Source organism: Natator depressus, chromosome 24 (assembly GCF_965152275.1).
Source record: "Natator depressus isolate rNatDep1 chromosome 24, rNatDep2.hap1, whole genome shotgun sequence".
NCBI classification, from domain to species: Eukaryota; Metazoa; Chordata; order Testudines; family Cheloniidae; genus Natator; species Natator depressus.
In genome coordinates this window covers 7,427,405-7,453,907 of record NC_134257.1, presented here as the reverse complement: position 1 = coordinate 7,453,907, position 26,503 = coordinate 7,427,405, and the positions used below count along the sequence as shown (strand labels likewise).

The 26,503-nt window shown below is 53.3% G+C and overlaps 1 protein-coding gene across 1 annotated transcript in view; it reads right to left on the bottom strand.

Moving 5' to 3' along the window:
* ADAMTSL4 (ADAMTS like 4) overlaps positions 1-24,693 on the bottom strand; it is a 58,154-nt gene extending 33,461 nt beyond the window's left edge. The window contains exons 1-4 of the mRNA XM_074939009.1: positions 24,508-24,693; positions 24,025-24,129; positions 8,408-8,556; positions 314-383 (exon numbers count right to left, since the gene is read on the bottom strand). Coding sequence (XP_074795110.1) covers positions 314-383; positions 8,408-8,439 — 102 coding nt within the window. The 5' untranslated portion in view covers positions 8,440-8,556; positions 24,025-24,129; positions 24,508-24,693. The remainder of the gene's footprint in view (positions 1-313; positions 384-8,407; positions 8,557-24,024; positions 24,130-24,507) is intronic.
* Positions 24,694-26,503: the final 1,810 nt, after the last annotated feature.

Sequence of the window (26,503 nt, the reverse complement as noted above, 5' to 3'; positions counted from 1 at the left end):
AGGAGAAAGGTCTCCAGGTCACCAACCCTGCCTAATGTACCAGCCCGGCTCCGGGGAGGGGGTCACAGTCTATCCCCATTAGCCTTGTGGGCCAGTCCGGCTCTGGGGGAGGGGGCCAAGGTCTATCTCCACTAGCCCAGCAGCAGATCCCAAGAGGGACGCCCCAGGCAGGTTCCCTGCTGGTGATGAAGCCTGTGACTCCAGGAGGTGGCGATGCACATTGGGGCTGGCGAGATAACTCGTCTGTGCTTCCCAAGCCGCCCCCACCCCGATCCTCCCGCCCAGCTGTAAGGTCCTTGGTCTGGTAACTCACCTTCCGGCTGCCTTGGCAGAGCTGGGCCGTCAGCAGGACCAGAGCCAGGGCCAGTCCAGCCATGCAAAGCCTGGAGAAAAAACCAGAGACGCGGCCATTAGCAAGAGAAGGTGCCCACCCTGCTGGCTCCAATGCCCGGCTCCCTTCGGCCGCCGTTAACCCCTCGCTCTCCTGGGAAGGGCTGGATTCCAGGCCACCCAGCCCCCCGTTATCCCGACACCTCACAGCTGCTAACGTTCAGAGGGGGTTCCACACGCGAATTCAGGAGGAGAGGTGCTCAGATCTGCTCTTCACGGTAACACAGGGGTGTCTACCCGCTCCACCCCGCCCCGGCTGGACGGCCCCGAATGGGTGAGACCCTTCTCCATGGGTCTCTGCTATTGGCCCATGTAATCCGTTGTACAGATTTTATCCAAACCAACCACAGCGATGCTTTCTTGCCTTGTGGCTAGGAGCCCCTGTTTCTGCACAGTGCCAACGTCCCAGTGATCAACAGCAACCCTACAATAACAAAGCAGACCAGAGGATCACAGCGGTCCCTACTGGCCTTGGAGTCTGTGAAACTATAAAAGCAAGGCACCCTGCCACCGCAACCCTACCATAATAAACCTGCACATGCTGCCCCTGTGCTCACCGGCAACCCTCCAACAACAAGCCTGCATAGGCAGCCCCAACGCCCAGGAGCAACCAGAAAATAACAAACCAGTATGCCCATGAGCAACCCTACAATAACAAACCCCTCGAGGACTCCAGCATTCAAAGCGGCACTCAGAAAAGCACCTCCAACTCAGGAACAATTTGGTGACGATTTCGTGTCACTAGCAACCTGGGTTGGATTTGAACCCGGAGCCTTGAGCCACCTCCCATTCCCACATTGCCTGGGGGTGGGGAAAGGCGGGGTTCGAACGGGCGGCCGCGTAGCAAGCAGCTCCCTACCCCAATCCCACCACGCTCCTTGACCAGCACTAGAGATGAACCAGTGCCTTGGAGATGAAAAGTTCCCGTAATCCCAATTCCCAGGGGCGTCACTGCCGAAAAATTCAAAGGGTGGGGGAAGGCAAAGTTTGCTTTCCTAATGACCACGTCCAAAGTCTGGGGCTGGCAAAAAGCAGGGGCCACCATGAAGCATAGAGACCTACGAATAATCTGGAGGGGGGCCCAAACCCTCACCCCATGCCCCCCGGAACTATCTGAACGGGGGCTCCCATTTGAACCAGTGACCTAGTTATTCTCCATTGTTGCCTCCTGAGTCATCCACTCTCCTCCCGGATGATGAGTTCACACAAATCGGCCAAGTATCTTCTCTCTCTTTCTTTTTTTCTCCTCCAAACAGCAAAATAGCTGCTCGTTGTCTTTCTGACCCGCTCGTCCCCGCTCAAAGCCCCCACCGCTCTCCGGGAAGAGCCCCCCTCGCTCCTTTCAGCACGAAAACGGGAAGCAGAACTGCTCGTGAACCCTGAGTCAGCCGGGGGCGGCTGGGACAGCCTGGCAGCTGCAGCGTCAATCTCACAGAGCAAGTGCCGCTCTGGACAGCACATCTTCGCCCGGGGGTTGCAGGAGGGGGCCGCAGCTCCAGTGCAATGAGGCAAGAGCTGCCCCAGTGCCTGTCTCTGGCTGGCTGGACGTTACAAAGCCAACCGCTCCTCCCAAGAGAGTGGGAGTGCACCATGCCCTCATGGCTAACGCACCAGCGAGGGCAGGGGTGGGCAAACTACGGCCCGGGGGCCGCATCCGGGCCTTCAAATGTTTTAATCCTCCCTCAAGCTCCTGACGGGGAGCAGGGTCCAGGGCTTGCCCTGCTCCGCACATGCTGGGGCTCCGTGTGGCTCCCGGACCCAGTGGCATGTCCTCCCTCCGGCTCCTATGCATAGGGGCAGCCGGAGGGTTCCGCACGCTGCCCCGGCCCCAAGCGCTGCCCCCGCAGCTCTCATTGGCTGGGAACCATGAGCATTCATGGCCCGCTATACAATTTCCAAACCCAGATGTGGCCCTTGGGCCAAAAAGTTTGCCCACCCCTGAGCTAGGGACTCAGAAGACCTGCCTTCTATTCCCAGCTCTACTGCTGCATGACCTCGGACAAGTCACAGCCCTGCTCCGTGACTCAGTTTTCCCCCTCTTTAAAATGGGGCTAAGGTTATCGCCCTCCTTTGCAAAGAACTTGGGAGATCTATGGACATAAAATACTGGCGAGGCATCATTACGGTTACTAGACGAAAGACCCGGAGATAGAGGAGCTAGATGAGAACATGGGAAATAGAATGGTAAATCAGTGCCCCTCCTTCTTCCAAGACACCTGCTCCTTGACAGCCCCCTCAGCCCATGCCTCGTCCCCATGGACAGCAGGATGAGTGGTACATCCACCCCACAGCGGCACAGCTCCATAGTCTAGACTATCCCACCAGCGAGGGAAGAGGTTTCCCCCACCTCTGCGAGAGGCTGGAGGGTCAACAGAGGTGTCTGTCCCAGGGGCTAGTGCGATCGCAAGCGAGGGGTCCGTGAAGAGGCCATTCCCAGCGAAATCCTGGTAGAAGCAGCATCAGGGAGGCAGCAATCAGTCACCTACCAGGGCAGCGATGGAGATCTAGGGCTAGGGCCCCTCTCAGCCCATTATTTGCTCTTTGGGGTCTGGAATTCCTGACCCTTTCCTGGACTTGCCAGATGATCCACCAGCCCGGCCAGGAACAGAGCGGGAATCCGGTGCCCAGGGTGACTCGCGCGGGGAGGTTGCAGCATGCAGGCTGGGTTTCAGGGGCAGCCAGCAAACGAGCGTGCAGTTTCACACCCAGGTGGCAGAAATGGCACCGGAGAGGCAGCAAACGCAGCGAGGGGATGTCAAGAGCGGCCAGCTGGGCGGGTGACTGGAGAGTAAACCCGGGCTGGGCCAGTCCACGTCATGCATCAGGGGCCCTCATCGAGCTCTCGGCCAGCGTCTGGAGTAATGCTGGCCGGTGCTTGTGACTCCTGCTGCAGCCAAGGGAGGGTTGGACACAGCCCCAGCGGCCTGCCCATGGTGTCTGGCCCGGAGCTGCCTGCAGAATCCCTGGCCTGGGAAATGAGGGGCGAGACCCCTGATCCTCCGCACACACTGAGGACGGGAGCCGGCCGAGGCCCCAGGGGTTAACCAGCTGGAGAGGGTACATCCCCCACAGCATTCCTTCAGCCAGCAGCCTGGGAAAGCCAGCCCAGCCCTGCTCCGCCAGGCCAACAGGTCAAGGGCATGGGATATTTTCAGACTGGAGGAACGTGGCCAGTGGCCACACTTGGGCAGCACTTGGGGAAAAGTCGTTGTCCAAAGAAGACCGGAAAAGCTCTGCCTCAAGGGAATCCAACCCCCCCGTCCAAGGTCTCTGATGGCGGACGAAACCGACGCAGACATTCCAGGAGGATTCGCACATCCGCCCACCGAGCCCCGAGTTCAAGGCTCCGTCTTTCCCCCGGCGAGAGCTGGCGGCAGTGCGGGGGCCCCGAAGGCAGCCCAGGGAACTGAGGTGATCGCATTGCTCGATTGTTCAGGGAAGCACCTGCAGCCAGAGCGGAGCAAATGTGGGGTCCAGAGCTCAGGGTGCTGGGTTACAATCAGTCTGATCAAGGAGTGATGCAGAGGTAAATTAAATTGATTCAGGGCAACGTTTTGAAAAGCACCTAAGGGTACGTCTACACTCCAAAGGAAAACCTCAGAGCCCAAGTCAAGCAACCCAGGCTCGTGGGGCTTACACTGCATGGCTAAAAACAGCAGCGTAGACGCTCCTGCTCGGGCTGGAGCCTGGCCTCTAAGATTGTCCCCTCTCACTGGGTTTCAGAGCCCGGGTTCCAGCCCAAATGGGAGCGTCTACACGGCTATTTTTAGCCCTGCAGCCCGAGTCCCGCAAGCCCAAGTCAATTGATCCAGGCTCTGAGATTCAGTGTCACAGGTTTTTCTTTGCAGTGTAGATGTAACCTAACTGATTTAGGAGTCTAAATACCAATGTAATGCAGGCTCCTAAATCACTTAGGCACTGTTGACATTTTAGCCCTAAAACTCATATTAAAATATCCTGAGATTCTAATTACAGTTCAGATTAAGATTCAGATCAAGTTTATTAAAACGCTGATTCAAATGATTAAGGTTCAAATTAAGATGAAGGGCGGACCCTGCAAACCCTTAAGCCTGTTTAACTTTACAGTCTCGTTCATTTCAATGGGAATGCCCACGTGCATAAAACGAAGCTCTTGTGTACATCTCTCCAGGATCAGGGCCTAAAATCCAAATCCAGAGTAAAATTCAGATTACATTTATTCAAAGTAACATTCAAATGAGATGTATTCAAATTAAGACTAAGAATCAAGTTCTGATTCCAGTTACGATTCATTTTAAATGTATTCCAATTAAGATGCAGGATTCAAATTCGATTCTTTCAGATTCAAATTAAGATGTGTGGTTTTGATTATAGATTCCTAGCTTCTAAAGCCAGACGGGACCACTTTCGTCTGCCCTCCCACATAACACAGGCCAGAGAACTGCCCTGAATTAAATCCTGTTTGAACTCGAGCGTGTATTTTAGAACAACAGCCAATTTTAAATTGCCACTGCTGGTGAATGCTCCTCCACCCTTGGGAAATGTATTCATGTTCAGATTAAAAATCTGGATTCGGAGTAGATTCAGATTCTAATTCTGATTCAGATTAAAGTCTCAAATTCAGAGCCTCAGACTGACCGCCTGGTGCGCTTATCCAAGCCGAACCCTCCCCTCTTTCCCCTCCGAGGTGCCCCTGTTAGATCTCATTCAGCTTCGGGCAATGGTCTCCAGCAGAGAATTGGTGGCAAAGCCCAGACCCCAGCCGGAAGCTGGGTGCGAGCCAGGAGGACTAAAGATTGCTGGTCTTTTCAAGTGCTGTCGACACAGATGAACTCTCTTGCGCTCTGTGTTTATTATTGTTTCCCCCGCCTTGGACGGGGAGCTGCAGGCGCGTCGAGCCATGGTCTGAAAGGTCGGCTTGTTCGAGAGAGCTCCTGGGAGCCGCTCCACCGCCTCGGCAGGGTTGGAATTAAGTAGCCGCGGCCCTTGGCCCTGACCTCCCCTGGAGAGGGCGCCTTCTTCAGTGTCTCATCTGCTCCCAGCCTGAGAAGCACCCCGGGCCAACGTGGAGCCGAGATCTCTGCATCTCAGAGCCCGAGCCGCAAACCATTCAAGGGTCCCAAATGGCTGATGATGTGGTATTGCGACATGCCTCCCTTCGTGCTCTGACTCCTGGTCCCATAGCAGGACTCCCACTAGAAAGTCAACGCCAGAACATTTCCCATGCACCTCCACTCCGCACTCAGGCACCAGCCCTTCCACCGCTGCTCACACGATCCTGCAATCCGGCTGCTCCTGGGTTAAACAGCTCAGGATGGTAGCGCAGGGTCTAAGGAGAACTCATCCCATGAGCTAGAAGAATCTGATTTACCCCAGTGTAAATGTGATCAGTCAGGCTCAGGGTTGGACAGCGGCTCTCAGAAACTCCCTGGGTCTCATTCTCTGCTGCCCGGCAGCCTGTGCTGTCATTTACACCCATGCAGATTCAGATTCAGCAGAGATCTACTGAGGATCTGGCCCCAGTTCTGCTCGCCATCCTGGCTAAGGCTGGGCCCTCTGGGCTGTCAGGGCAAGTTCCACGGCATTTACCAGGAACGTGAAGGGAGCTAGTGGCGAAGAAATGCAACCAAGGAAGGACACAGCCCAAGCTAGGAGGCCAGCAGACACTTTCTGGGTCACCATCTCAGCACCAGGAGACATTGTGGAGCCGACCAGCCCAGCTTGAGCAGCATCAGGCCGCAAGGGGCAGGCGCTGAGCATGGAGTTCGCCAGCAAACAGGTCCCCGCATGCAGTGTGGTGCTCAATCTCGGCCTGACACGGAGCATGGGATGCTCGGCGTCGCAGTTCCCCGTGGGCGCGGTCTCTTGGCTTAGTTTAATCTGCGGCCCCTCCACGGGCCCCTTAGCTCCGAGCGATGCCGGTGGCACGGCTGCCCATTTCATCTCGCAGGGACGTGCGTCGTGCTGGGCACTGGGGGCTCGGGGCCGCGTCCCAGCAGGGAAGCTCCCACGTCCCTGAGGCAGAAGTGAGCTGAATTCGCTTCACCCCCACGCTGGTAGCTGGTGGTCCCTTTTTTGGTGCATTTTGTGCCCTTGTCACGGCAACGATGCGAATACATTGGTGCGGGCCGGTCTCCTTTCCCGTCCCCGTCCCGTTCTAGAACCGGTCAGCAGCAAAATCAAAGCTCGGATCTGCAGCACGGTCTTACGCTATAGCAGCAACTCCACTAGCTAGCAACAACAGCGGGCTTTTATCCTTTAGCTGCACCAGCCCCCAGAGGGAGAGATGGGGGCACGTACCCAGTCTTTTAGGCTGCCCCTATATAATAGGACACTAACTGTTTGCCAAGCCACTGCCTTGGCCTCACTTCCAATCCCCTCATAAAACTCACTCCTCCTGCAAACCTTACAAGAAGTGAGATTTAATGGGAAGCCACCACCATGTGTCCATGCCCTAGAGCCAATCCAGAGCCCCAGGGACTGACGGATCTGTTGTGATTTCAATGGGCTTTGGATCTAAGTGGCCGCATGAGCCTATTAATCCTCCCCTGATCTTTACCTTCTTCCCTTCACCCTGGTTTTTGGTCTGTTTATGACCCTTGCATTATGCTCCGTGGGGCCAGGACTGAACCTCGCTTCCCAGAGGCATTGAGCACCCGGCAGGCTTGTGTGTCCAATCAATGTTGTAAAATTCCCTGTGAACACCTAGGATCCCTGCCTTGCAGACCCAGCCAACTGGGATCATCCTTCTGTTCTTGGGGGGGAACGGCCTTAACAGGGGGCGGACCCACATTTGTCATGTCTCAAAGACCCTCGGTCTGGCTGGCTCAGCTGACAAGTAAAAGGACGGGCTTTCTACCCACCAGCCCCACACCTTCCCCCAGGCTCGTAAGAATCACGCCAGGTTCTGTGTGGTTTACACGCCATCCCGCACGTAACCCTGACCTGGAGGGGCTGAGACAGAACTGAACCCACCTGATCCTGAAGCTGGGCTGGGCTAATGGTAACAGACAGATGCCAGCTCCCTCCCCCAGAGCTGAGATGGCTCTGGGGGGCTAGCAAGATAAATATTAATCTGTGTCACTAAAGGAGCTCTGGTTCTACATGTGCTCACACACGTGTGTGTACACATACACACATGTGCACACACTCGCACGCCAATGTCTGGATAAGAAGGGGCCATCAGTTGTCACTTTTCTGACCATGGCCACCCAGTAACACCCAGGAAGTAGGAGCTGGGGCGTGGCGAGGGAGAAGAGAGGAGTTGCCCCGGCAGATCAGACTGGCGGCTCGTCATGTCTGGCATCCCTGCCTCCGGCAATGGCCGAGACCTGATGCTCCAAACAAAGGAAATAAAAAACATTCCACACTGCACCTGGCTGACTGTGCGGCGTGGAACGTGGGGCGGTGAGGAAGGAGGGAATTCCCTCCTGACCCCAGCAGGCGGTCACTTGCCGCCCTGAAGCCTGAGATCTGATTAACCATGTTACCTGAGCTCGCATGGCTTACATGCATGGGCCAGTGAATGGGACACGGGCTGGGAGGCAGAGAGCACAGGAGGAAGGATGGTTTAGTGATTAGGACAGTAGCATGGGATTTGGGTTAGCTGGGCTGGACTGCCTGCTCTGACACAGCCTCTCTGTGTGACCTTGGGCAAGTCCCTTAGCTGCTCTGTGCCGCAGTTTCCCATCTGTACAGTGGGGATAGTAGTACCGCCCTGCCTCTGGGGAATTGTGAGATAAATGCATTGCAGACTGTGAGTTGCTCAGATAGATTATTTCTGGCTCTGCCCTTGACTCACTCGGTGTGCTTGAGCAAAGTGCTGTCCCTCTAGCTGTAAAGTGAGGGATGACAGTGGCTAGACCCCTATGGACACAGTAAGCTATATAAATAAACTGAGCAGGGGTTGGCTCTACCTCCTGCAGCAGTGAGTTCCACAGATTGACTGAAGTCCCTGTGCATTGGATTCCAGGTCTTTCTCTTCCCCACCTCACAACATCTAAACCTACAGAGAAGCCCAGGGACTATACCTCCTTACCTGCTGATCCAGCCTCCATGCACAGATCCCATCCTGCCTCAGTTCCTTCCTTTGAAGTGGAAGCTCCTTGCTTTACTTCTTCAGATGACCTCCTCTTCTTCTCAGCATCTGGGCTGTCCTGAGAGTCTTTTTAAGGTGTCCTTGCCTCCCTGCATAAAAATAGTAAGAGACAAAAGTCAATTGTTGCATAAACCCTTTACCTCCACCTTAAATATTGACGGCACCTCCAGGCAATTCTGGTTTTAAGGGTGGCTCTGTTCTTAAACCTAACACTGAATCCCTTAGGGACATTTCATAATCAAAGAACTAGCTGCATGGGAGAAGCATCATTGCAAATGTGGCTCTCTGCTGGAAAGAACTGGGAACTGCTCGCTGTGTGTCTTAGACGCCACACTGCAGTGAGGATTCTCCATTAGCTCAGGTGGCAGAGGCCTGTGCTTTCAGAGAAGGAGGATGGGATTGTTGTGAGGTTCCCAGCCATCTCAAATGCAGCATTGCCAGCCCCCAAGCATTCGAACACCAGGAGACAGGCCTTCAAAAAATCACGAGATTGAAACAAAATAATGAACTCGGGGATCTTGTTATTTCCTTTCTGGGTTTAGAGCCTTTGTTGGGGGGTCACATGTTCCAGCTTTTCTCTCCAACTGTGCAGGTTAGGAAATGTCTTTTCTTATTGAAATACAAGCTGAGAGCTCATCATCACCTGACTCCAGGAGCTGGGGCTTTGAGGAAAACGACAAATCTCGTGAGACTCCCAGTAAAATCCCAAGAACTGGTGCCCCGCCAGTGGCGGTTGTGATTCTCAGAGGGAACGCGTCTATCCATTGTCACGCCTCTTAGCACAGCGGGGGTTGCTCAGTGCGGCTGCCCCTCGTGGAGGGAGGGTTTCAATGGGACGGGTGCTTTCAAAGCGTGGGATTTTCACAGGAACCTATAGGAATCGGATGCCCAAATCCCACTGAAGTGAGAGTTAGGCACCGGACTCCCTTAATCTCCTTTGGAATTCCACGCCTAAACTGCCATCAGTGAGTACGGTGACCCATGCCCCATGGGCGGAGAGGCATCATCAGGATAAAGCGGAGACCAGGCTAGATCCCAGGGACGACTTCCAGACTGTGAGATCTCTGAGACGGCAGAACAGCTAGCCTGAGGAACACCGAACAGCAGCTGGGAAATATCTTCCACAAGGGTCACTCCAGGGTGCGGGCCCCCTGGCAGACTGGATGGGACGGGCTCATCCCATCTCAAACATGGGCTTTACTGAGACACCTCCAGAGGATCCAAGCCCAGGCTGGGGCGGGCGGGTTTCCTGGAGACGGGATCGGCTTCTGCCCTACCCCGGCTCAAGAACAGCTGCTCGTGGATCGGTTGCCTCTTGTCAACGTCCCACAAGGTCATCAGAAAAGGGGGCCAGGGGCTAAGGTCTCGTGTGCAGTCTCCATGGGCCAGTTCAGCCCTCGGGCTTTCCACTGAGGCCACTAGACTGGGGGACAATTAACAGCCACCCTCACCAACATTCGTCTCCCCGGGAACTGGACCCACCCGACCTGTCCGAGAACAAGGGCACCTGACTGTCGCTCCTGCTGGCTACTGCTGCTCCGGGCTGGTGTCAAACAGGTAACCTAGGGAGATGGGCACTGCAGCCCCTTCTCAACCCACTGAGCCTCCCAGCCCCTGCCCCAGAGCCAGGGCCCGTCAGGACCGTGTTATACGAAGGGGAGGTCCAAACCGAAGTCAGGGCTGCTGCTCTCCCAGATGGTCCCATCCAGGGAGGTACCGGGCAACACACAAGCTCGGCTCTCCCACCAGCCTTTGAAATAAGGACTTTCTATTAGATCGAAGTTCAGCACAACCCTGAGACTTTGCCCCCTGGTTCTACCCAGAGCAATTGCCAGGAGAATCCCCCCTGTGTCAGGATCCTGGGGGAAAGCCTGGCCCCGGCCCCTCGAGGCAGGACGCTGTCAGCCCGGGCTGGAGGCTTCTTTCTTGGCCTGCGTGTTTTGTGGAAGGAATCTGGGCGGCTGGCAACGCACTGCAGCCAGTGGGACAAAGTCGGTCACCGCACAGCGGGAGCCAGCAGCCCAGAGCAAGCCGAGATGTCCACAGGCGGAGGTGTGCGTGCGCGCACACACACACACACACACACGCGCTGCACACGCAGACCCACTTCTGCTTCCACGCACAGAGCCGCGTACCCAGTCCAGAGACACAGCGCACATGGACACCCCGCCTTGTACGCCCTGTGCCCCGTGTCACCATTCCCCCCCCCCCCCGTGCAGAGTGGGGGGCTCTGGCGCTCGCCAGGCAGAACGGCAGCTTGCACGCCCCCAGAGTTCCCGTCCCTGCAGGGCCGAGGCCCCGTCCCCAGGCTGCGGGGGAGGATGGCTGCGCACTGTTCAACTGTCCTGATAAAGAATTCCCCCTGCAAAGACCGAACAGTTCCTTCCTCCGCTTGGGGCCATTGCTCCTTACGCAGGCTAATTCCATCCTTCCTTTAGATGGCTCCCAGGGCGGCATTTATAAGCTTTGATCACTTCCCCTGAGACTCCAGCATTCTCAGGACTAGGAGTTTAACCCCTTCCAAACCTCCTGTTAGGTTTCACCACCCAGCCTTGAAATCATCTTCCACCACCTTGGGCTGAGGAGCTCCAGATGGGCTGGCACTGGGACTACCCCCCTTCCATATGACCCCTCTCTGCACCCATCCGGGAAGAGCACGTCTCCGAGTCAGTCCCTGGAGCACTTCCCGATAAGCTCTGCTCTGTTTACATGGCTGCACCACTGAAGCCAATAGGGTCCTGCTGGATTTCGCCCGGGGTCAGGGAGATCAGAACCGATCCCCACAATGTGTTCACTACCAACCCCCTAGGTCTCGGGTGTACTGTGTCCAGGGCCCTGTCCCTCTGCGCCTGTCCTCTGGCTGAGCGGTTGTGCATTCATCAGCACTGGACGCAGACTCGGGGCCCGATCCTGATTTCAGCGGCGCTGGTGTAACACCACTGTCATCCACGGGACTCGGGCGCAGGAGGGTGGGGCCAGGCCCTGGATTGCAGGTGAACGAACTCCTCCCTCTAGTGACGGTTGAGAGAGACAAGGTGGGGGAGGTAATATACTTTATTGCAGTGGTTCTCAAGGGGTTCAGGGGCCCCTGGGGGGCCACGAGCAGGTGTCAGGGGGGCCGCCAAGCAGGGCCAGGATTAGATTTGCTGGGGCCCAGGGCTGAAGCTGAAGCTTGAGCAACTTAACTTCACGGAGCCCGAGGAGACATGGGGCCCCAGGCAATTGCCCTGCTTGCTACCCCCTAACGCTGGCCCTGGCTTTTATGTACAGTTGTTGTGGCAGAGATGAGCAGTGGAGTTTTTAATAGTATCTTGGGGGGCCCTCAGAGAGAACAAGGTTGAGAACCTCGGCTTCATTGGACCAACGTCTGTTGGTGAGAGAGAGAAGCGTTCGGGTTGAAGAAGATGAGAGTTTGCCTCTTTCACCAGCAGAAGCTGGATCCAAACAAAGATATCTCCTCACCCACCTCGTCTCTCTCCTATCCCGGGACCGGCACTGCAGACAACCGTCGGCTGTTGTCGCATGGTGGCACCTAGACGCCCCTCGCGCTGAGCACTGCATGAACAGAGCAAGAGACGGTCCCTGCCACGACAGGGACCAGACCAGGCAGGCTCTTATCTTGCATCTCAATTGCTGCAACCCTCTGCTCTCTGGCCCGGACAGATACTGTCTGGCCTCGCTCCGAGCCATTCACGAGGCTGTTGCAAAGACGGTTTTCCTCGCCCGTCGCTTGGCCCCATTCTGCATCCCTCCACTGGCTGCCTCTTCTCCATCGCATCAAAGGTCGGCTACTTGCCTTCACTTTCAGGGCCCTTCCCGGCCTGGCCCCTCCCTCCCTAGCATCTCTCCCGTGCCCTCGAGATGTCGACCCACGATCCCAGCCTCTGTCGCCCACGTGATGCGCAGGTAAATGAGCCCCTTTGTCCTTCCTCCCCTGCTGCTCCTCACGCCGACGGGGGAAAGCTCCCTGTCAACATCCACAAAATGACCTGCTTCTAAACCCCCTCAAAACGCTGCTTAGCCAGGGTGGCTCCAAAGCATCCGAGACGAGCCAGGCTGCTGCTGTGCCAACCCCACCGCCCGCCACACTGACCACAATCGTCTCGTCGTTTCCCTGTGCTCGCCCGCCCGGCTGGCTGTCCCCAGCCATTGCAAGCTCCTTGGGGCAGAGACTGGCTTTTTGTCCTGCGTGTGGTTCTTCCTCTCTGTTTTTTTTTGGAGTGGGGGGGGCGGCGTGGTTCTGGAAGGACTGAAAACGTGGTGGGGGGGGCAAGTTTGCTTCAGCCGGCCCTCCATTATGGTGGAGGCGGGGCCAGGCCAAATCTGAATGAGTGGCGTTGCGACCTGGTGCATGAGGTCACAATGCCACATAAATTTGGCCCAGCCACCCCTATGTGGCTAAGCAAAGGGGCTTTGCTGGGATGCCACCAGGCTGTAGTCAGGGGCCAAAGAGGGGGACCTGCCCCCTTCCTCCGTTGCACCCCGCTGAGTTCAGGTTCTCAGAAGTAGGAGGACGATGGTCCTTTGGCTTCCCATCTCTAGCACCCAGGGGTGCAAGGGAATTCAGAATCCAGCCCCATTAGACAATTTCTCTTCCTGGGTCTTGTGCTGTTATGTTTAGGTTCCCAAAATGACGGGGGGAGGGAGAGGGGGGAGTGCAACTGTTTCCATAACAACCACAAATGTTTTTGTTGCTTTTAAAAATAAACCCCATGGTCACATATCTATTTGCATTCAACTCCCTATTTAAAAAGTCATCCATGTAAATCCACGCCCCAAACGTGGGGCTGACACTCCACATCGCTGGCTTAGATTCTGCAGTCAGTTACTCTCGGGTAAAATCAGACCAGCTCCCCTAGGCCTCTGGCCATTTCACTGCAAAAACAAGGTGCGTTTTTATATTGAGCTGGCCGGGAATTTTCAGACAAAACAATTGTTTGTTGAAAAACGTTGATTCACCAAAACCGAACCTGTCTACGGGAAAAGGTCCATTTCCACCAATTTCCTGACATGAAAAACCCTTGGGGAAAAGTTTCAAAATCTCTCATTTTGCTGCTCTTGGAACCCAAATTTGGGGTTTGGTGGTTCGAAATGTAACTTAATTTATACTAAAGAAAGGTTAAAAAGGGCCCAAATTGAAATGAAAGGTTTCAATCGACACAAACCAAAAACGTTTTCAGTTTGTAAACATTGTTGTAATTCCGATGTCTCGTCCGGAGTTGGGCTGGGAATATTTTAAAACACTCATGACACAGAGCTAGCTGTCTCAGTGTACAATCCTAGCAGAGACAGGGCTCGGGGTTTTTACCTGCATGTAGCTAGCCCAGGTAAACTCCAGATGGGGAGTACATTATTGAGCCTGATTAGCTCCATCAGGGTAAAACCATTCCTGCCCTGTCCACTAGGATCTTATACCAAGATCCTACCTTGAGATAAACCACAGCTTCCTGTCGTGAAGACAAGAGCCTGATTCTCATTTACAACACTCTGGCAGAGCAAGAGGGCCTTAAAGTGGGCATGAATTACAGTTACACTTAGACCCTGGCTGTTAATTAGCACTTTCCATTGGTAGATTTCAAAGCGCTTTACAAGGGAGGTGGCGATGATGATCCCCGTTTTACAGATGGGGAAACTGAGGCACAGAGCCATGGTCATCCAGCAGGCCGGTGGCCGAGGCGGAAATCGAACCCACATGTCTATCCACGAGGCCACACTGCCTCCCTTTATACCTCGACAGTGGGCCTTAGTGAAAATTAGGCTCTGTTAACTTTAAGGTGGTTGTGCTAGATGTGAGATTTTGGCTCTGTCCCCCGTTGGCCAACCAGCCCCTAATCCACGCTCTGGTATTTTTATCTAGTTGGGATGTCTCCAGCTCCTTGTTATATGGCACTCACTCAGATGGCCAAGTGGGATCTAAATACGCCGCGCCCGCTGCATTCCCCTTTAGCTTCCCAAATCGGTCGTGACCAAGCGGGTGATTAGAAATAGCACCATCTCTCCAGGGCGTGGGAGGGTTCACCAAGCCACGGCCAGGCAGCAGGACAACTGCTCAGCCAAGGTACATCTCTTGGTGAGAGGGAATAGACCGGAAGTGTCCTGAACCCGACCCCAGTGATCTGTCCACTAAGCCACATGACCTTCCTGTACACTGCTTGAGAAACAGGCCTCGCTGACTGATGATTGTGCCAAGGCTGGCAGGACTAACTCCCTGGCATTGCAAATTAGTCACCACTCACCCTGCCAGCTCTCTGATCAGCCCGACCTCTGCCAGGAACTCCCAAGCCCGGCGCGACCCACTCCAGAACCCTGGACTTCAAAGGCCCGTGTCTATCACGTCACCTGAGCAGGTGCTGCTGTGGAGAAGGAGGACGATGCGTTTAGCCTCAGGAAGCATCTCCCCAGCCTGCCTGTAATCCCTATCCGCGTTGTTCCTTCTCAGCCCGGCCTAACCTTGCAAATATCCATGGGATCAGAGTACGGCATGGTGAGATCGATTCCTCACGGCAGTGAGCATCGCCATCCCAGTGGGCCTGGGGGCCAAAGCCTGAATGAGCCCCTGAGCTCCCCTCTCCCCTCCTGAGACTGTTCTCTCTGGGGTAGGACTGAGCCACAGTGCAGATCAGGCCGACACGGACGCAGCCCCTGTCCTTTGAAGACACAGAGCTCTCCAGCACCGTCAATCCAGCAGCGGTCACCACCGCTCAGGCCGACCAGGCCTAATCTCCAAAATAGCTGAGCCACCACAACGTCTGGGAACCAGGGGACATTAAAAGACTCCTCTGATGGGACCTGTGCCGTGTGCAGCCCCCTAGCTCCAGCAGCACCTAATCCCCAGGGCTAGAGCTCCAGGGGCCTGCAATGCTGAGGATACAGTTAAGCAGGGGGTCTGACGGGATGATCTAATGGCTCCTACAGGTCTTAAGGTCTATGACTCTATGAACCTGCCAGTTCAGCTAAGAATCAAGAAGGAGACAATCCCTCCTCAAGGTTTCAGAGGAGATTATGCAAAGGACGGAAAGAAGCCCGGAGACTTCTCGCAGCGGGTTTTTGTCTGTGGGGAACACAATTAGTGCTAATCACTTTGGAACCAGATCTCTGGGCTTGAAGCCATGATCATGTCTGTCCCCGGCCACCCCTCCACCAAGCTAATGCCGTAAGGGGCTGGGGGAGCGGAGGGCAGGCCTGCTGAGGCCAGTCGGAAAAGTGAAGGTTGTTGGGAATCAGATCAGGTTGTAAGTGATGTTTCACCTGCTACGCCATCAGATACCACCCAACAGGGGTCACCCATGGGCCCTCTGATCTGGCCCTGGATTTAAGGGCAAGGCAGAGAAAGGTATCCTGCCTGCCTCTCCTCCTATGCCCTCCCTAGCACATTATTTAACCACTTCTTAGCTCTCAGTGCTTAGCGCTTACAGCACTTTTCAGACATGAACTAACTAACCCTCCCAAAGGCCTCCGTGAACAAGGACAGCATTATCCTCCCCATCGCACAGAAGGGGAAACTGAGGCAGGGCGTTGCAGTGACTCACCCAGGGAATCCTTGTCAGAGCTGGGATGAGAACCTTGCTCTTCTCAGACCATACAGTGACTCTCCCCACAATCTGAACTGTCCTTCGAGCTACGAGAAACCCTCATAGCTGCACTTGTCAGCTAGTCGGTGCTGGAATGCCGGCTGCTAAACTTTCACCAGAACTTGTTAAAGATGTGGACACGATATTATAAAGGGGCTGTATAGGAATGACAATGGGAGCTTCTTATTTGCTCCATCACTCGCCACAGGAATAAACAGGAGTCAAAAGGCCAGGACTTAGCAATCTGTGTCCAGTTCGGCTTTCATCCCTGATGCTATTGGGGTACTTAACATTTTGCTCACTTTTGACTGTAAAACCAGACTGGTCAATTTCACTTCATGTTTTTAGTCAGTTTCACTTTCTGGTTCTCATAGGTCAAGGCAAGTTTATTGTGTTTGGGTCTCTGGTCCCACAGAAAAATTAAAGAAAAAGTGTGACACATGCTAGCCCCATCCCTTACTGCACTACTGCAAAGGGACCAGGTGCCATGGTGATGGGCCTGGTATAGGAACCTTTCTAGGACAGAACACAATTTTTGAGATTATAATAATATTTCCTATTCCAGACCCTTTGAAAATCCCACCCTAACCCTAAATTGGCGATCTAAACTACCAGATGCTTCCTCTTTCAACTAGAAAGCTGGAAAATTTGGAACCCGATCTGAACGTGCATTTCACACGCCCCAAAATTTGAGATGTGGGATTTTGCATTTGGTTTGTTATAGTAAGAGAGCCAACCATGAAATCCAGATTCCAAAACACACCAGGGCTTGGAAGAGTTTCTCTGGGTGGGGCCCAGATCTGGGTTATGAACTGAATCCAAACCCCCATTGTTAAAGAAACAGCCCTGCTCGGTTTTGTTCAGATTCAAGAGCACAAAGTTCCTGATAACCTCATACGAGCCACCAGTCATTTGCAGCAGGGAGGTGGGGGAAGGGAGGGGGCAAAGGGGAAAAAAATATGCTAGAGGAATTAAGTGTCCGGGGAAAGCAGAAAGCTAAGACAGATGTTTTCACACAGAAAACAGGAGGTGATTTGCAGATAAAGTTGGATGCTGTGAGCTAACTGTCTAGCAAGCCATTTTAATAACACACAAAAAACAATGAATAAAACGAATGCTGGATGCCAAGACAGCTGATGCCTAGTGGAAAAAACTTTCAGGAACACTCTGTATGGAAAAGATCCTGCCTTCACTCCTTTTATTGATCTCTATTATTAAGGGATTTGAGAACTTTTGCATGAGAACTCAGGAATTTGGCTCCAAAGCTTATAAATTCCCTACCTGAAGTTATAACATCAGAGTCATTTCTGTGGCAGCCAGCTACAGGACTGCCAACTGCAAGCATCATAAAATCACTCTTCAGGCCCTCCAAAATCATCAGATGGGCTTAAAATAACGAGATTTAAAAATAATAATGCATTTTGAGTTCTTTTTATTTGCTTTCTGGGTTTTGAGCCTTCCGGACATGAGCTTTTATCTGTCACTGTGAGGGCTAGAAACCTTCTTTTTCTTTTAAACTGAAGGTGAGATTTTTGTACTGTCACAGGACTCCAGAAGCTGGGGCTTTATGGAAAGAAACACCAGCTATCACGATAAAATGTCAAGAGCTGGCAACACTACAATGGTGAAATGAGAAACATGATGTCAGGAGGGAGAAAGGGAGCCCCAGAGAGCAGCAAAAACCCCATTTTCAGGCAAATAGTCCTGACAGTAATAAAGAAAAAGGGAGAGGAAAACCCCATATTATAACTAGCCAGCTCAAAACAGGACTGTTTGCTTGTAGCCATTTCCCACACAGCATCATAGCCCTTCTGCCCCTTTCTCACTGGACAAGCTGTTTCATATTCCCTAGTGACGAATATCTGGACAAGAGCAGTAGTTCGGTCCTTAAACAAAAGCCAGGTCATCACAATAAAATGGAGATCCATGATTTTGCAAAGAGCGAGGGGACCCTAAGAGGGGAAGAAGAGTGGTTCTAAGCCATCCCCCTCCTCCCCTGATCTTCGGTCTGACTCAGGGCTGGGCCAACCCATGCCATAACTTAGAGCAGCCTAAGGGCTGCTCTGAGCCACACACCCCCTAAGGATCTTTACACCAGCCAAGGTCTGCCGGAGCGCTTTGCATTACGGCTCCACCTCCTCTCTCCATCGGCCCCCTGCCGAGGCTATGGTCAGTATAGAGCTGACCAATTGGATGGGAGACTGATGAAAAGGGGGTGTAGCTTGGGACCAAAACCCAGTCCCAGCTCTTTTTGCCTGGCCCCTCCCAACACATATAAGGGGCCTGAGTGTCTTTGAAAAGAGACTTTCTCCTCTGTGGGATTTTCAGACCACAGCAGCATCTGACACTAAAACAGCAGGGTCCGAAGTAGCAGGACCGTCACTTAGCACATCGGCAGCCCGTTCCAGGGAGGAGGCATTTCATCTACCAGGAATGACCTAGAGGCAGCCCGGGACCAACACCTCAAATGCCCTGGGAGTTTGAGGGGTTAAGGGAACCCAGTTTTGCAGCCTGAGCTTTATAGCCCATCCTCCACTCCTCCCCACTGACTCAGGGAGGCATTTTCCCCATCTGGTGATAACAGATCACAGAAGTTCAAAGCCAAATTTCCAGAGGGGGCCTTGGATTTTTAGTGCCTCAAAGGCACTGAGCACCCACCACATCAATCAGAGTCAACAGGACCTGGGCCTCTCCAGCACCCTGTAGCCTGTCTCACGTTGGGCCCCCCAAATCACTAGTTACTTTGGCCCTGATTCAGCAAAACACCTGTGTACCATTTATCAAAGCGCTTAAACACAGGCTTAGCCCAACGGGGATAGACTTGAGGACAAGCGTAAGTATCACAGGCTCTAAGGCCCAGCTCTTCAAAGGGATTTCGGCTCTTGACGGCCACTGATTTCCCTTCCATCGATTGATCTGGGCCTGAATAACCTGCCTAAGGGCAGACGTTAAGTGTCAGGTCTAGGACTAGGCCCCAGATCCTCCGGATTGCCACACCGCCTCCCTGGAGACCCGGACCTGTTCCAATTCATTACACTCACATATGTTCCTTAATACTATGACGTATTCTTTTCTTGGAGATACACTGGAAAAGGAGGCAAGTCGCTGGGAAATAAAGCAGAGACACGGAGACAAGAGGAAACGAAGAGCCAACATCAGGAGAACGCTCCCACTCGGAGCCAAACTGCTCCGCTTAGTTCAGTCCCATTAAAAGTCCCTGCCCTCCTTTGGTTGCACATCTGCTTTACAAGGCTCCTCAGCACCAGCATCCAAGCACTGCTCACGTTTTGGAACACAAGAACGGATTGCATCTTCCTAAAGCCCAAGAGTTTCTGATGAGCTCAGCGTGGGAGGCGGGTTGCCAACATCTTTGCAAAATCTCACCATGGGAGCTGCTGGGTGCTGAGTGCTTTGGAGAATGTAGCCCCAATCAGGGGTGCACTGCTGATCCCCTGGAAATCTGGCCCTGCGTTCTTGGTAGCATCTAGCCTTTCATATTAACAACCTCACCATCTGCATTAAAGCAGAGATCAGCCAACCCCGATCCTGCAATCAGAGCTGGGTGCAGGAGTCCGCCTGCATGGATGTCATTGCAGCTGCAGGCCCACAGCCAGGATCACGCACTCTGCTGAAAGCACCTGTAACTAGATGTACCAAGAAACGAATCAGCTTCCATCCACCGGGGGACAAGGGCTGGTCAAGCAGAACATGCTGCAAACTGGTGCAAATCAGCATCCGGGGCAGAAACGTCACTACCAGAGCTGAGTGGGAAATGGGGATTTTTACCCCCCCATGAAACATTTCTACCAAATTTTCCAGGTTTTCCCTCACAAACTGGATTTCAGCAGGATTTCTCTTGGTCTTAAAGTCCAGCAGCTCTGTTTTAAGTGTTTGCAGAATTGGGGCCTAAGGGTACATCCACACTGCAAAACAAAAGCCACGTCAGCGAGTCCCAGAGCCCGGGTCAACTCAATCCCCCCCTTTCTGGGTTTCAGAGCCCCGGCTCCAGCCTGAGCGGGAACACTTACATTGCAATGTTTAGCCCTGTGAACCCCAGACAATTGATACTCTGATACTTGCTGCCACAGGGTTTTTTCTGCAGCGTAGACGTACCCTCGGTCGTCTATTATCCCTTCTCAAGGGGGCGCTCGACTGAACATTCTGAAGCCTGGTCCACACCTAGTTGTCCTGGTATAAAAGTGCCTTATGCTGAGATAGTTTATTGCCCCTTCCTGTAAGCCCCTTTCTATAACGAGGGGACGCTTGTACCGCTGTACTACCTCTGGCTGAGTACACTTGTGTAGAGAGACAAGCCAGCTTGTTAGCAGGGGTGGCGGCTCCTGCAAGGGAAAGCCACCAGAGCATCACCAATGCGCACAGGGAAAAATCCAGTGCTGGCCATGAGCCCATATAGTTCTTCTGTCTCTACTTTCTTTGATTCCCACGGATAGAGGTGTGAAAAGGAAGCGTCTAAATGTGACATTTAGGCTCGCTGGGCACTTACTCCAATCAAAGGGATAAATATGGCAGGGAAATGCTACTTGCAGCTCATCTAATGACGTCTCGGGCAGCATCTCTTATGTGTTGGGATGGTGCCCAGCACAAAGGGTGGTGCTCTGGAATACACAGAATAATCCAGGTGCATGGAACCATCAATTAGGAGGGATTTTATATTATAGCAAAGTCATAACACACACACACACCCCCTGCCCTGTCACAGGCATGGATTGCAATCTGAACATTGCAGGACACTGAAATAGCTTTGGCTTTCCATTCTCTTCCACTAGAAACAGAGTTTGTTCCGTTCCAGGCCGCAATTAGCAAATTCCACTGCACATTATTTTGGGGAGCGCTCAAAGCTTCTGGGGCTGCTCCTGACCTTAGACTACAGGAGATCAGGCTAGATATGAGGTTTAGTCTCTAGTACTCCGTGCTGGTTCTAAACTGACTCAGACAGAGGATTCGGGGGCTTGGGGGCAGGATTTAGGGTTAATGCGTGGGCAGGGGTTAATGCTGGTATTACCACTCAAATATACACCTCCTCTAAGCGTACAATATATCCCCATATCCTTGTTAAATAATACTTTGCTCTTATAGATCACCTTTCATCGGAGGAGGTCAAAACCTTTCACAGATAGCCAGGATCTGCACTCCCCACTCAGGCAAACTTCCCATGGGAGCCCATGAGACCCTAACCAGTTATATTTCACAACTCCCCTATAAAAGCAAGGAATATTCTCCCCTTAGGAAGACAGAGGCACAGACCCTGTGGTGTCAGCTCTCCTAATTTAACTGAGAATCTTGAGCTATTTGGTGCTTTTCTTGCAGACCCAGCTGCTGGAGTCATGTGAATATATCAGAATCTCAGGTTCCTGTTTGTTTGGGTTTTTTTTTTATAGTACATTACTCACCCTCATGGTTATGAAAAAAGCTGCAAGTCATGAACATCAAAGTCTCAGAATCCCGAGGCCTTACAGGAAGCCCACAAAATTTATTCTTTTCTTTAGAAATCTCATCATTTCTAAACCAATCTGGTGGAATTTTTTTTTTTTTTTTGCCCGCAAGTGGGAGTGGAGAGATGACTCATAATTTTCAAACACTTGTCATTGGCAATACTGAAGAGCAGGCAAATGACTTGAACAAGGTAACACAATGAAAGAACGGGGAAAAGAACCCAGGTGTCATGACTCCCGGTCCCTGATCTGATGATTAAACAAACTCTCCTCTTCCTCTCCTCTTCCCTCCTCTTCCAAATGGGGGGGAGGGATAGCTCAGTGGTTTGAGCATTGGCCTGCTAAACCCAGAGTTGTATGAGTTCAATCCTTGAGGGGGCCATTTGCAGATCTGGGGCAAAAATTGAGGATTGGTCCTGCTTTGAGCAGGGGGTTGGACAAGATGATCTCCTGAGGTCCCTTCCAACTCTATGATTCTATGAAAGCTAGCTCTAGAAAGTCTATCCCAGGGGTAGTCAATTATTTTCTTTTGTCAGGTTCCAAACTTCTTGGTCAAGGTATAGCCAAGGTCCAGACTCCAGAGAAAATAATAATAAAAAAGCCAGCAACAATAATGATCATAATAAGCAAATAAAAAGATTTGGGGGTCTGTTCAAAAGTGTCCGGAGGTCCGGATGTGGCCCACACTCCACCTTGCTCGAGCTGCTACTACAGTGCATATGCACAGGAGAGAAAGCACACAAACACATTTATAGTGAAGTCATTTTTTTTCCACCAAGCAACTCCACTCCACACGGGAGCTTCCCAATCAGCACATTGCAATGCAGTGAAACAATCTGGGACTTTATTCGACACAGGGCTCTATAAAGGGAATTTTGCTGGGAGTTGACAGCAGGTGGGTTCTGCTGTAGCACCACCGCCTGCCACCTCCCAGAGGATTACGGCCCGCTAACGTTTTCCCTCGGGGATTAAGCCGTGCCGTGTGAACGAAAACAGAGTCCAGCACACGAACTCCTGGAAGCACTGAGGTTCCAGTCACCCCAGCAGCTGCTGCAATGGGGTGATACGCATCAAGAGGTGGTTTTTAGTCTTTTTGGGAACAGAGCCCTGGGCTGGGTGCGACGGGTTGGCACCAAATTGGGCTGAAGTTGAAGCTCTGTGTCCCATAAAAATATGTATCTATCTATCGCAGAGAAACGACCCAATCCCATGCTTGCACCGAGGACCACCCAGGCTGGCACCGAGGACCAAATGGGAGAGAGGTCATAGGTTTTAACTGTCGAATATATCACGGGAGGGTAGTGCCAGCCAAAAGTGGCTATAGATCAAGGTTAAAAAAACCCAACCGCACTCTCTAGGTTCCTTTATGCGATGCAGGGTCCTTTTATATTTCTCTCAACTCAATCCTTTGCCCCTTTAGTGATAACGGCAGAGCTGCCAGTGGCTTCCACTGCCCAGATTCCTCACTGGAGTATCTTAGAAAAAGGAAAACGCAGCCCGGTAAATACCCGGACCCACAAGGTGGATCTGTGCTGGGCCCAGAAATGGCTAAAGGCCAGAGCTCTGCATGCACCTTTCTCTTCCCCTCTGTAACCCATCCTTGTTTGTAAACATCCCCCTCCCTGCCCCCTTTCCTGAGCCCTTTGAAATGAAAGAATCTGAAGTATTTTTGGATGCCAAAGTGAAACAGTAGAATGGAGCATTTTGCTGTTTCCTACTGCACAGAGAGGCCCAAAATCAATGGGGCAGTCTGGCCATTGACTTCAACAGGGGCTTTGGATCAGGACCAAAGCCTTCAAGTGTGAGAACCACAACTGGGAAGGAGAAAACAGCTGGGGAGGGGGGAGAATTTCTCACTTGCACATTCCATAACAATTTGTTTTGAGCTGTTTTCCAGGCAGGGATGGGGCAAAGCTTTGTCTCTGCAAGAAATAAAAGTAAAAGCAAACTTGATGGGGCGCTGTTTTGTGTGTGTGTGGCTTGCTAAAGCATTGCCCCGGCTCTCATTGGCACTTTCCAGCCACTGCTTTCAACACACCCTGGCGCACACAAATAAACACATCGTGGTAACTATGTCACACCCACGATGGGCAGAAAAAAGGGGAACTTTGAAAAGTCGGATTGACTTTTGGTTAAGCACCTGGTGTCTGAAATATTATGAACCCCCGCCCCACCCCACTGCTTTTACAACAATCCACCCAGTGGTTCTTTCAGGCAGACATCAGTGCAAGATGAAATATTATGAGCAGATGAAAGATTCATTTGCAACCAAGGGTGGTACAACAAGACCCATTTTAACACACACACACACACAATTTTCTGGCATTTTTCTGGGGAGTAGCAGCTAAAAGATAGTCTCAAAACCCCAACAGGTGTATGACAATTAGCCAGCAGCACACCCAGGCAACAGGTTTCAAACTACAGTGCAGCTGACCCAGTTCCAGTGAGTAACAGACAGGGGCCGAATGGAGAAGAGCTGCTTTTCCATGGCAATCCACTTATCTACAGAGAATAATCAACCGGCGTCACTTACCTTCTTTCTGAAGAGCTCCCGAGTCACATCCAGGGGTTGGGGCGAGGGGGCTGCAGACGTTTAACCCTTTGGCTCTGGGGTTTGTTTTGAGAAAGAAATATGCTCCTGGAGAAATAAGGGGCGGGGGGGAAGAAGATGAGATAGATAGAGGGGGTGTATAGGGATAGATAGATAAATAGATGGGTGTATGGAGAGTAGAAAGAAAGAAAGAAAGAAAGAAAGAAAGAAAGAAAGAAAGAAAGAAAGAAACGGGGGAATGGAAGGATAGAAAGAAACGGGAGATGGCTATAATATTTTGGGAGGGAAATCCACTGAGTAGCTGGTAACGCCAGATATTTTGCTTGGGCTCAAACAGGTGGGTTCCTTTTCCAAAGCAGAAAACTCGCTTTTCCAGCGTCTACGGATGCCCCCAGTCCAGTACTGGTGATCCGGGGGCGCTGGGCGGTTTGCAAGCCCCTCACCCCACTTCTGGTCTGCGCCCACCTCCCAGTGCAATGCAGGCGGAGGGGTCCAGCGGCCGCTCTGGACCTGGCTGTAACTTTTTTGCTGCCGGATGGGAGCCCCCTTCGCCCCCAAGGGTGGGTGCACCGGGGCCGGCTCACCCCGCCGATCGCTGCCCCGGCTCCTTGTGGCCCTCGCTGCCTGGCTGGTCAGTTCCAGCCGGTCCCCGGGTGCAGCCCCCCGGGCGCGGATCGCAGCAGCGGCCGCCCGGCCAGCCCTGCCTCCTCCTGCCCCTTCTCCGCCTCCTTCCCCATGCACCCCCGGCCGCTCCGCCTCCCCAGCCCGCTTCCCCTCGCCGCCTCCGGCCGCGCTCCCTCCCCTGCGCCCGGGGGCTTGGCTCCCCTGGCCCCCCGCGGCCTCCTACCTCCCCGCACGAAGTTGCTGCCGGCGAGAGGCTCCCAGCGCCTGGCCTGAAAAAGGACGGAAGAGAAAAGCCGAGCCGAGCCGAGCCGAGAGACCCCCCTCCCCCCCAGAGCAGCAGCCGCTCTGGACTCCTGTCCCCCCCCCCGACCCGCCCCCAAATTGCCAGCTGCGATTCACACATTCCGCCTAGCCACCCTCTGACCCCTGCACCCCAGGGGCTGGAAATTCAAAGGCACTAACAATCCCCTCCCCCAAAGTGGGGTGATTATCCCCTCCCGGGGGGGTGGAACTGAGGCACGGAGAAGGGAAGGGACTTTTTCCCAGGGTGACCACATAGCAAGTGTGAAAAATAGCACCATTTTTTTTCTTGCCGGGGGGGGGGTAGGTATAGTTGCAAGACAAAGCCCCTAATATCGGGGTGTCTCGTCCCCCTATTTTTGCCCAAGCTGGCACAGCGTCTCAGCAGCAGAGATCGGAAGGGAACCCAGGCGTCCTGACTCTCAGGCCCCAGCGCTAAGCGCTACAGGACCAGGACGCGCCAAGCTGCATGGTTAGGGAGGCCGCCTGGCCTAGTGGATAGAGCACTGGACTGGGAGACCTGGGTTCTGTCCCTGGCTCTGTCACCTGCAGGGTGAGCGTGGGCAAGTCCCTCCCCCTCCTTGGTGCCTCAGTTTCCCCTCCTCTAAGGCCAAGCTAATGGCACTGGCCCCCTTTGGAAGGTGCCTGGTGCTCTGTGGCTGAAAAGCGCCAGAAAGGAGCTGGCCATTGTCGGTGTTGGAAAGGTGGCCGTGGAGACCTGGAGTGTGTGCCCAGCTCTGCTACAGCCCCTTCTTTGCGACCCTGGATTATTGACTCTCTCCGGGTTTCAGCTCCCCAGCTGCCAAGCGGGGCTACAAGAGCCTTTGTCTGTCTTTGGTGCAGTGGCCCCGTGGAGACTCGGCCTGCCACCATCACACAAATAAATCTTACCACTCAAAAGCCCATTGGAGGCGACAAGATGGCCACAGGCAGGCGCCGCGGATCCCAGGGAGCCTCTTGCTAGAGCCCTTCATCCTCCATCACCCTCACTCCCTTCCCACCGATCGCCGCAGCCCTAACATCAGACTGAGCAGGGCCCATGCAGTTCTGGGAAGTACCCAGTTCTCTTCTGGGTGCTATAAAGCAACAACAGTATCTCGGGAACCCCTTGCTCAAATTAGCCCAGATGTGATGCACTGACCCTCGCCAGTGCCCCCACGAGGCACCCCTAAATTCAAGGCAATCCGAGCATCCGTGTGGATTTTAGAGCACTTAGAAGAGTTGCTCTTTAAACAGAAAGCTGGTCTTACCCTGGCAGCACATGGCTAGGATAATTGGAGCGATAATAACTAGATCCCCAACTTGGGAGTGGCGCAGGGAAATCCTGCTCTGGAGGGAAGGACCATAAACCCTGCCGTGAGATTGCGTTTTATGTCTCAAGCCAAGCCAGAGCCAGCCCCCAAACCCAGCCCTGGGGAGCGCCACCTGTGAGTCACACACACACTTCCAGCTGCACCTGGCAGGCTCCCCTCCAAACACCAGCCCAGCCCCATCCTGTGGGGCTTACAAGGTCATAACCCGAGTTACGAGGGCTGCA